Raw genomic sequence first — 12,297 nt, forward strand, 5'->3', positions numbered from 1 at the left:
GATATTTGTAGCAATAGCCAAAAATACATTGTAAGCATCAAAATTATAAATGTTTCTTACATGCAAATAATCAACAGGATATTAAGTAAAGATCATGTTCCTTGAAGATGTTTAGTAATTGTCTTATTGTAAATATATCAAAAGTAATATGCATTGCTAAGAACTTAATCTGAACAACTTAAAAGATGAATTTATTTATTTTTTGCACCCTCAGATTCCAGATTTTCTAATAGTTGTATCTCGACCAAATATGGTCCGATCCTAACAAACTGTATTTAATCTAGGCATGACATTTTATAATTGTATATTTTTTTTTGCATGTGTTTGCATGTTTCATGTGCCACATCACAAGCTTGCTAGGAACACAACAACACGTCGACTTCTAATGTTTATCCATGAGCCTTTTATTTTAAACTAAACTTCCAGTCAAGCAAATGATTTCACCACAATCATTCTGGGATCTGATCGGTCGAGACATTCAGAAATGTCCCCTCAAGTCACCCACGGGTTACAGTAAAGTTTGCAGTAAAGGGCACATCGATTACGGACACGTGCGGCGGTTAACAGGAAGGCACAAGGTGCAGAAAACCCCTGCTGTGTGTCTATGTTTAGCTGCAGCGATGAGAGAGATACAAATCAGAGAAAAAGAAAGAAAAGTAGATGACAGCATCCCACGATCCCTTCACTCTGTCTGGGCAATTAGCAGCACAGTCATTAGATCTGCACGCAGACATCTGATGAGGGACATTCTCAACGTACTAAATATGGCGCTTTGGATTTACTTGACAGCATATTGTTAGTCATACAGCGCTTTCTGATTTACAGTGATGTGTAGATTCAGTCACTTCACGTGTGGGGGATTTGCTTGCGTTTTAAAGACTGAAACTTTTAAAGAGAGAAAACGATCGTCTTAGATTAGTGTTAGAACAGATTTGACACCAAACCTGTTTATTTTTAGCATTGCAATTAAAAGAAATTGACTGCGCCATAGTACTGTGTATTGTGTATGTGTATTACCATGGTAGTTTTGTGTGTGTGTGTGTGTGTGTGTGTGTGTGTGTGTGTATTTAAAATGTAAAATAAACAATCTTTTTATATTTTCCACATTCATACACAGTGATGCGTAGATTACTTACTGTTACTGATTACAAATTACATGATAAAAAAAAAAATATTAATGTAATTTAGTTGACTCATTTTCGATAATGTAATCTGACTACTTTTGGATTACTTATAGATTACTTATGACCTACCGTATTATTTACATTTTTTACATTTGAAATTGTGAATCATATGTTATCATATAATCCATGGGAAAGTATGATTACGAATTACATGATAAAAAAAATAGTAATGTAATTTAGTTGACTCATTTTCGATAATATAATCTGACTACTTTTGGATTACTTATAGAATACTTATGACCTACCGTATTATTTAATTTTTTTACATTTGAAATTGTGAATCATTTGTAATCATATAATCCATGGAAAGTATGATTACAAATTACATGATTGAAAAAATAGTAATGTAATTTAGTTGACTCATTTTCGATAATGTAATCGGACTACTTTTGGATTACTTATAGATTACTTATGACCTACCGTATTATTTACATTTTTTACATTTGAAATTGTGAATCATTTGTAATCATATAATCCATGGAAAGTATGATTACAAATCACATGATAAAAAAAATATTAATGTAATGTAGTTTACTCATTTTCGATAATATAATCTGACTACTGTACTTTTGGATTACTTATAGATTACTTATGACCTACCGTATTATTTACATTTTTTACATTTGAAATTGTGAATCATTTGTAATCATATAATCCATGGAAAGTATGATTACGAATTACATGATAAAAAAAAACAGTAATATAATTTAGTTTACTCATTTTCGATAATGTAATCTGACTACTTTTGGATTACTTATAGATTACTTTTGACCTACGTATTATTTACATATTTTACATTTGAAATTGTGAATCATTTGTAATCATATAATCCATGGAAAGTATGATTATGAACATTTTGAAAAACATAATAGAATCGGATTACAAGTACTACTGTAGATTTTTGTAATCTGATTACATAATCCAGATTACATACACTACACAGCGCTGTTCATATGCCATGCTACTTCAAAGAAATGCTGAGGTATTACCTTGTATGTTTACCTTAGTATTTTGTTAATGAGCCTGAGGCAGTATTTCATGATCGCTTGTAGTATCATTAGTGTGCACTACAAGTACACTACACTAGTTTCAAATGTGTGTGTGTGTGTGTACTGTGTGTGTGTGTGTCTTTGGCACACTCTCTTGTGTGAATCATTAGATGTTGGATTGCTCCGATTCCCAAACCCAGACTGCCAAAACTCCTGCCGGGAGCGTTTCCTCAAACAAGCCTGACACACAGAGCGGGACAGAGGAGATCACACACACACACACACACACACACTGATACATGTACACGCAGTGGGAAGAGGCCAGAATGACTGACTGAAATCAGTACACATGTCATTATTGCTGCAGAGCACAATATGTTATTAGTGGCATTGAAGTCAATCATCACTGGTACTAGTGCTGATCGTAATGTGATCTATGCCTTAGTATTATCAATATTAACAACCCTGGAAACTGGCCACAGCATCTGGCTTGGTATCATTGTAGTCAGGGTAAACACCACAGAAATCCTCTTTGTTATTGCTGATGTTTCGATTAGTGACGGTGACTGTCTCCCGTGGTTTGTGTCTCTTGTTCCGCTCAGACTCTTCTAAGTTGGGCCCGTTGTCCTCTGTTTTTCTCTCCTCTTTTCTCCATCTCTTAGAGCAGATACGGTGTAGGAGATCGAGGTGTTAGGCTGTACAGCGCTTTACCCCTGAGGCATAACCCTGAGGAGAAAAGACTGCCCTCTTCAGGGGTGAGACACAATACTCATAATTGCTGAAAATGCTGTATTATGCATGCAAGGACAGTAGATGGGATTGCTACTTTAAATATATATTTAAAAACAAACACACACACACACACACACAAAAAATGCATCTTTGTAAATACACATTCTTATAGACCAAGGGTCTTCAACTAAAATTGCTTGAGGTGCCGTAATAAACCCTTCTCCCTAGCCGAGGTTCAGACAATTATATACCCAAAAACATGAATTGATTAGAGTATCTTCAGGATATTTAAGCTTATATTTAAGATTAAGACATGCAAAAATGAAATTATTGTTATTGTAAAAAGTCTGATTTAAAGTTCAGATACAGGTTTTCACAAAAACAAAGTTTTATCAAATGATTTTATCAACTATTGTCAGTAACTTATATTCATTAAACAACTTAGAAATATATTACTGTCTTAATTGTTTACATTTTTATTGCATTCTTATTTTCCATCCACCAGTTCATATTTACTGCTTTGCGTGTTTGCTGCGTAAAAACATGGGCTGATTTTCACATTGGTCTGAACATAAACAGCAGACGGTTAATTGAAAATGCACATTTATTATCTGCCAGCAGGTGGCGCTTTTGGAACGGCAGAAATAAGGCATTCAATCCCAGTAACTGCAGTAAAAAAAGCAGAGCTGCAGCTGACTATGAAACATCCAACGATCATATTTTTTCAATGAAATCATAACGTTTTGAAGTTTAATTGTCACGTTAAGCTGTATCGCAATTCTTGTCTTACCGTCCCCAAATTTAAGACCTCCTGAAATTATAATTAAGATGTGTCTTGTACCATTTAAGACTTCTTAAGGCCTTAAATTTGAGAGTTTTTGTCATCATAGTAACAACCCGTGGTGCTGAAGGACCCACAATGCTCTAATGAGCTGACCTTGATGTGCCTGATATAAATGAGATTTTATTTAAAAATGATAAAAACACTAACAGCCAATCAGAAAACACCTCACTTTAAACAGCTTGAACACGAGACGGCAAAACGGTTATCGTTATAGTTAGCGTTTTTTTTTCTGTGAACAAGTCTTTAATCTTTAGCATCTTGACTAGTGATTAGTTTGTAATAATCTGTCATAGGTAGCAAAAAATACAACTATGTTTTACATAAACGTGTTCCTAAACTAATGACGCAATACTTTAAAATGAATAAAAGCACATAAAACAATAATTTTGATTTAACTATGAAGTGGATTATTGATAGTGTTCGTATCATAGAAATATATTTATAATAAACATTTGATGCATTCATCATGTTTGATTCCCTCATAGTGGTCTGTGTAGGCAGCACACTAGGTTTGGATCGGGGCTTGGTCTAGCGCCCCCTGTTGTCTGAGAGTGACTCGGTCTGTCTTTCTGTCTGTGGTGGCTTTGTGGTTCTCTGAGGGACACATGATAAACTGAGAGTCCTTATACGTGCCCAAAGGGCCACACTTCACACCCACCATAACCTTCTTCCTACACACACACACAAACACACACACACACACATGTTGGGTTTCCATGCACACACACAAACGTTAAAGAATGAAGTTGAAGTTTGAACCAAAACCGAACAGTCAAGTGTAACTACTTTGACTTACAGAACACACTGTGGCTAAATTAAATGGTAAAACCAAGACACTGAATGAATACCATATCACTGTGGTATTTACATGGTACTCCAAGGTATTTCAGATAATATCACAGCTATTTTTGGTACAATTTTTTATAAGTGAATATTATTTAATGTGGATATTTTTATTGCAATTTTTTCACCTTGGCATATTTTTATTATTGTTTTACATTTATATATTTTTATGTTTTATTATTTTAAATATTAAATTATTTTGGTTATAATATTTTAAAAGCACCAACTAATAAATCTATAATAAATTGCATGGTTAAGATTGTTGAGCACATAAGGTAATACTACAGTACTAGTTTTTTTTTCTTTGCATTGGCACATGCATATATATATATACTGTATATATATATATATTATTCTCGTAAATGTAATCTCGTAATCATGACTTTATAAGTTGGAAATAGAAAGTTTCCGAAGCGCTGTCGCTTAACACAATGGATTGAATTGTGTTGTTAACTTTGTGGTATATTATTTTGAGTCATATGCGATGCGATAACACATGTCCCTATCACAATTTATTGCTTTACAGATCAGAAATATTCACTCAATCATGCAGCACGTATCAGAAGATCTGTAGTACGGTTAGCGCTCACAATCACTGAACTATATATTACTGAACCGCTCTTGCCCACCTCTTCCAACCCAGGCTAATTTAGGCTACAATAAATGTTTTAATTGATACTATGTAAAAAGAGCACTTTATTCTTATTTATTTAAAGTGTTTGCAAATCAAATGTTATTACACTTTTGATCATATAGCAGTAGGCTCAATTTACTTTGAATGCATTATTATCTTTGTGCATAACAATGCAATGAACTGCAATTAATCGCATTCAATAATGCGATTAATCGCGATTAAAATTGTATTCGTTGCCAAGCAATATATATATATATATATATATATATATATATATATATATATATATATATATATATATATATATATATATATATATATATATATATATATATATATATATATATATATACACACACACAATGCAATATACTGCAACTTTTATGCAACTGTACATCATAAAATTATGAGGGATTTACATAGAAATGAATTTTGTGAAAAACATGAAAAAAATTGCAACTGCAATTTCTGTGCTGTATGCATTTTTTTTTTCTTTTTATTGATAGTATTGCAAAAACACAGTGGATATAGTGTATTCGTTGAATGCATTGTAGGATTTGGGATGCACATGAACATAAAGTCATTTTAGCATCATCTTTAGATTCCAGACATTGTTTTTACACTGTAGTCCAGCAGTTGTGCATCACTCACTTATGTTTGCAATGCTGCAAATGTTCACACACAATCACCCTCACGAGTGATTCACTAACAAATGTGAGCACGTTTGACTCAGAATTACCTAAGTTTCCTTTTTCACTTTCCGTTACTTGAAAGGACGTCTGTACTTTAACAAAGTAAAACACGTCTGACTCACTGGAAAGACTCGAACCAAGCGTTCTCAATTGATCTACTCAGCACATTAACCGAAAGTGTGAAACTATGGAAATAACATTGTTCCAAAACACCACGAAATCCTCTGCTGCAGAAGCTTTTCTTTGGGAATGATCTTCTCAGCATCCTGCTCCACTGAATACCGCTGTGTGCAATATTGTGGGCGGCTTCTTTTTAATTAGAAACGAGATGGTATTGATGTTCCAGAAACCATGCATCGTAAATCATTTATCAGTGCTGGAGTGCTAACAAAGCAGCTCACGCTGACCGGTCCTTCCGCATTCAATCCATTATCTGGGTTCCCACGGCCAGGGAAAAAAACACGGGAAATATCAGGGAATTTTTAAATGTTGATTGATTTTTTTCCCCCTTTCTTGAAAGATAGGCCATGGTACTATTTAGTTTCATATCCACAACACTGTAACTATGAGCTACTTTCAAGAATACTGTGGTATTACCATCTAGGTGCTGTTAAAAATCTTGGTTTTTCTAATAATAAGCATATTTTATAAGGAAACTAATAAAAATAAAAAAGAGTGCATGATTATACAATAGTTTTTTAGTGCTTATGGTAATACTAGGGTATTTTTAAGTGATTTTCAGGCTTGGAAAAGTCATTGAAAATACTGACTGTTACATAAGTCGATTTCCATATGCATGCATCATTGTAATGTGAAGTGTGTATTACATCTGTATTTCCATTGCATGTTTTTAGATTTTCTATTTTAATATTTAAAAACGTATATTTCAGTAATAATAAGCTCTAACTATTAAAAACGTAATCAAATTGCATTATAAGCATTATAGTGAGGCATAACAATAATGTTTTATAGCTGTTATTATTCATGATGCATTAGGATGCATAATTAATGCATTCAAAATACTTTTACGATGCATTATATATTAAGACTTAGCAAAGTGTTAGTGTCTTTTCCTAGTTATTTTCAGCGGTAAGATATTTTATTAACTACAGATTTCACAAAAGCTTGCAAAAGTGATAGAAGTTCACTGGTATTTTAATGACTGCATCATTATGGGAAATATAGAGATATTCAGTTGTGTTGTGTATTTCATTATTCTGCAGTTAGTTATTAAAGTGCTTTCACAGAGTCTTGACACTTTCATAAATAAAACCGAAAAATATGATATTTTTACAATGCCCAGAGTTCTGAGGAACGAACTAAAAAAAGACAGAGGGAGGAAGAAGAAGAAAAAAAAACTTTTTTTTTTTTAGCTCAGTTTTCCGGATGCATACATGCATTTACATATGAATGGTTTAAAATTATCTGCCTTTTATCAAGCGTCTCCTCAGCCGCCTTTTAAGAAGTCTAACCAAACCAAGGCATGAAGGTTGAGCTCTGAACAACCACTTTAACAGCTCAGAGAGGAAACGTGCCGTTTCTCCTCGACCCGTGCGTCAGGTGTTGCGGTGAGGGGAGGGGAACGAGGTTTTAGGCCTTTGTTTGGTATCTTTACATCTCGACACACAGGGTTCAGTTAAAAGTTGGTTCAGTTAAACATCCGCTCACTAGCTGAAATCAACCCCCCCACACACACACACCCACCCTCACCTTCAGCTTCCTCACACACACACACACACACACACACACAGCTATTTTCAGAGAGTTTATTGCTCTGAAGGCTTTCTTTCTCTCACCGTGAGTTTCTTTCCCTCCTTGAGTTGTTGCTCTGGAGAAATAATGTTTAAGTAGTTTAAGTATCAGATTGGACTCAGATATTTCTCCCCAAATAATTTCTAGAATAAGGAACAGACACAAACGAGTCACGTTTTTATAGAAAATAGTTTGAGCTTAAATTGTGATTTCTGACTTTTGGTAGATTTTTGGTCTCTGAGCACATTTTGAGACATCTCTTTTGAGACAAATGTGAAAACAAAATCATAAATCATTTAATTAGAAATCATCGCATTCTTATTGAGATTCTTGACTGTATACCTTTGATTTATATCATAGAAACCCATCTGAAGCAATTGAGATATTAAACGAATCTTCTTCGCAGTGTTTTCCCTCATTTGCTGACATTTCACCTGTAAACGAAGCGTTAAACTCGCAGCGAGGATTCGACACTAAACCATCTGAAGAAGGCAGGCTTAGCCAAATGAGATTTCATATTTCCCTCCTCTGCTAAATACGTGCTAATATGTTTTGGTGTGTAATCCAGAGAGCGTCGTTTGGACGTGCGAACTCATATTATCAGCCGATTGTGGGTGTTTTTAAATTGAGTTCTCATCTCTGTAATCCTGGACTATAATCTCATGTGATTACGGATTTAAGGGCATCATAAAACACCATAAACTGCTCTCAGCCGATGATCACTATTAAAACAATACACCTGCTCTTAATATATGTCCCGTGCACAGTTCACCGGTGCATTTCATTGTTTTGTTTTGCGAAAAAAGTAATAATATAAAATTTTTCATAGTTTTTTTAATGAACTTTCTAGAACTTTCAAAAAACCAAAAAAATTATATTAACAAAAAAGATCGGGTTTTCAAGTCTCATCACAATATTCAAATTCAAAATGTATCATTAAGAATCATAATGAATGTTATTTTGTGTCGGTGTCGCCTTTAAAAGTTTCCTGGTGGATAGTACATACAGTATTCATAGTGTAATATTTGAATAATAATATGAATTTCTCAGATCTAATTGGCCACGGGTTAAATTAAAATGATGAATAAATTGCAAAAAAAAAAAAAAAAAAAAACTTAATTTTTCATTTTTTTTTTCTCTCCAAAAAACACATTTGTTAAAAAAAAAAGTTCAAAATTATAAATTGTAGTCATTTTTTTAATTTAGTTTTTACATCATTTTAAATTGTGGTTTGTAAATGTAAATGTGTGTAAATGAGCAGCAGCTTTCAATAAGACACAGCTGGAGCTCGTCTATTTATCGTAGCACTTCGAGACTTGCGTATGATTAGCCAATCAGAGAACACGGTGGGCGTGGCTTAATATGTGTTATTTTGAACAAATCCACGGTGAAGTGCATTGCATTCGTTTGTTTTCATGACAAATGGGTTGAGGAGGTTTTAGCACTTCACGGTCTGACGGGAATAAACACTGATATTATAATTCGAACGCGTTTACGTCATGGTCCAAGTGTTTGTTATTAATGTTTTAATTTATGTGAATGTGTAAACACATCTAATCATAATAATTTAGCGACACACACACACACACACTCACAGTAATTTGGGTGTGTGTTCGTGTAATCATCAGATGCGTCGTGTATTTGTCACGTCTATACGTTTAATTCGTCCTCATTTGTGAGAAACCTGACATATTCCTGCTTTCTGTTGTTCCTTTCTTTCTCCCCCTCGCTTCCTCGCCGCCTGATTTGGAAAGACTCGCACAGTCAATTACGCTGGAGCTTGAGAGATGGAGTGCGCTGGAGTTGCCATATTTTTGTATGATATTAATATTTCATAAGTGCCATTCTCAGCTGAATATCTAAGAGAGGGCGCCTATTAGATTCGGCTCTGCCAGAATATTATTCATTCTCCGGAGAGGAGGCGAGCACGTCGTTACCGCCGCTGTTCTCCTCAGCGCTCTTCTGGCAACAGCTGGATTATTTGGATAGTTCGGTCCAAGTTGGCCTGGACTGTGCTGCTTGTTGCCAGATTACAGTAACTGAGACAGACCGAAAGGTCAAAACCAAAGCAAACTGACATGTGAATTGGACTCTAGTGAACTGAATCGAATTGCACGGAAGCAAAGTGTATTTAGCCGTTCAATTAAGCAATCGAAGTCATGCTGTATTGACCAATCAGCATCCAGGATGATTTATAATTTCTGACTGGATGAGGACTGTTTAAAATACTAATGCATGTTCTACATGAATGCACAAGTTTGTCAGCCATAAACAGCCACAATTAGACTAATGCACTATAATACCTATGCTTTTTTTAATGCTATTAACTATTAATTGGAAGTGATCATATCACTGTTGCTGCTGTTACATAAAAGCAATGAGTCACTCACAGTTGTGCATTTATAATATTTTACCATAACTCATATTTGCATCGCTTATTGCTTTTCTGCATCATGTTTAAAAACCTACAAATATAGTTGGGTTTAGAAGTCCATGGCTGCTTTTTTTGCATTTTTTCATGAAAATGTATACCATCAGAAATCTGAGTAAAAAGTTAAATTAATAAATGCATTCGAGCATCTCTCAAAATACACTCGAGCTTCATGAACTGTTTCACACAGAAATAGTGCAGAATAGCTGGTTTTTATTATTTATTGTATATATTTATAAAGCCTTTCTTTAAAATTTATATATTTTCTAAATCCTATTTATTTCTAGGTTTATATTTGATTAATAACAATGTTTAATATTTAATATTAAAAATGCATGGTATATATTTACACCTATGTAAATGGTTTATATTTCTATATTGTCATATATATAGTTTTTATGTTTAAATGAACTCATTTACGTATGTTTACCTATCTGTTTATTTGTTTAAAATAACTAATTTACCTGCATTTACTTGCAATAATTAATATTAATCTTGTAATATTAAATATTTATCATTTATGGTATATATTTACACTTATAAAACCTTACATTATTTATTTTTAAATAATATTTAAAAATATATTTATATATTTATATAATATTTCAAAATATATTTATATTTATATAGTCTTTCAAAATATATTTATATTTATAAAATATTTCAAAATATATTTATATATTTATATTTATATAATATTTCAAAATATATTTATATTTATATAATATTTCAAAATATATTTATATATTTATATTTATATAATATTTCAAAATATATTTATATGTATATAATATTTCAAAATATATTTATATTTATAAAATATTTCAAAATATATTTATATATTTATATTTATATAATATTTCTAAATATATTTATATTTATATAATATTTCTAAATATATTTATATTTATATAATATTTCAAAATATATTTATATAATATATCAAAATCCTAAAGCATTTCAGATTTATTTCCAGGGTTTAAATGAACAAAATCCCAGCAGTATTTTAGTTTTCTACAGCTTTCTCTGAAATTCAAATCCAAAAGTGTCTGTTTCTCACTGCCATCTTTTTATTAGTGCACTGTAAATATTACATGAGCTTTGGATATTACTGGCTTCGGCATAAGTGTGTGTTTGTGTCTGTGTGTGTGACCATATTATTTTATTGCGCTCCTTGTTTATTGCTCCGGCACATGACCTACTTCCAGCTTTCCGTACTCGAATCTCTCCGACGTGGCCTTCATCTCAACGGCCGTCCCCGCAGAACAATTACACGGCAAAAGGAGCCCAAATGGAGATGTTTGTACTATATAACACATGTGTAATTAAGCACTAATGAGCTCTTGTCACTGCAGAATGTGCAATTAGACGGGTGATAGAAAAGCCTGGCGTGCAAAGAGAGAAAAGAGAGGGTGTGATCCCTATAGTATGTATACCATGCTTACGTTCTGCATGCACTGCATGACATTTGTCGAAATATGCAGCATGCATCAGAACTGTAAACCACATGCAATGCGCTTGACCTTCCGTTTGCAGTCGTGAAATCAATCGCACTCTCCATGTGAACCTGGTCGTGTGATGAGAATGAGGTATACTTGTGCTTGCATTGTTTAGTGTACACTATTCTTACATGCTATTGAGTACGAACAGTGCAGGATGGAAACAGACGGCGGGTCATTTGAGGTCTGCTTTAATAGAAACCACATGAAAAGGTTATTAAAGATCGGTCTTTATGCAGAGAGATATTGTCAAGGGACAGAGTGAAGGTTTCATGCAATCTCAGCATGCTTTTAACTGTAAACGCACACTCGCTTGTGTTTGTAGTCGAGGCTCGTTCTGCAGAAACTGACCTTGAACAGAAAGGTGTGATATAATATGAGCTTTATTAATAGTGTTAATGACTCTGTACATCAGGATGCACACACACACATAAACACGTTTACAATGACAGACACAACGGAATCTGATCTGCAATTAAAGAGCAGCTATTGAGTGATCAAACGTACTGTATTTTCTATTATTCACAGAAAGTTCGAAAGAACAGCATTTATTTTTAAAAGAAAGATTTTGTAACATTAGCAATGTCTTTACTGTCACAGTTGAATGCATCTTTGAAAAATTAAAGTATTTATTTCTTTAAAGTACATAAATAAATAAATAAACAAACCGATCCCAAACTTGTAAATGCTAGTGTGT

The 12,297-nt window shown here is 33.3% G+C and overlaps 1 protein-coding gene across 5 annotated transcripts in view; it reads left to right on the top strand.

The window, feature by feature from the left end:
* Positions 1-12,297, top strand: part of LOC128016055 (thymocyte selection-associated high mobility group box protein TOX) — a 110,514-nt gene that overhangs the window by 37,851 nt on the left and 60,366 nt on the right. For 2 of the 5 annotated variants that reach the window (XM_052600404.1, XM_052600408.1), the window contains exon 2: positions 2,836-2,928. The exons of 2 other annotated variants lie outside the window; for them this stretch is intronic. In XM_052600404.1, the coding sequence (XP_052456364.1) occupies positions 2,836-2,928 (93 nt within the window). The remainder of the gene's footprint in view (positions 1-2,835; positions 2,929-12,297) is intronic. One more of the 5 variants, XM_052600407.1, reaches the window with a different exon arrangement.

Source organism: Carassius gibelio, chromosome A6 (assembly GCF_023724105.1).
Source record: "Carassius gibelio isolate Cgi1373 ecotype wild population from Czech Republic chromosome A6, carGib1.2-hapl.c, whole genome shotgun sequence".
NCBI lineage: Eukaryota > Metazoa > Chordata > Actinopteri > Cypriniformes > Cyprinidae > Carassius > Carassius gibelio.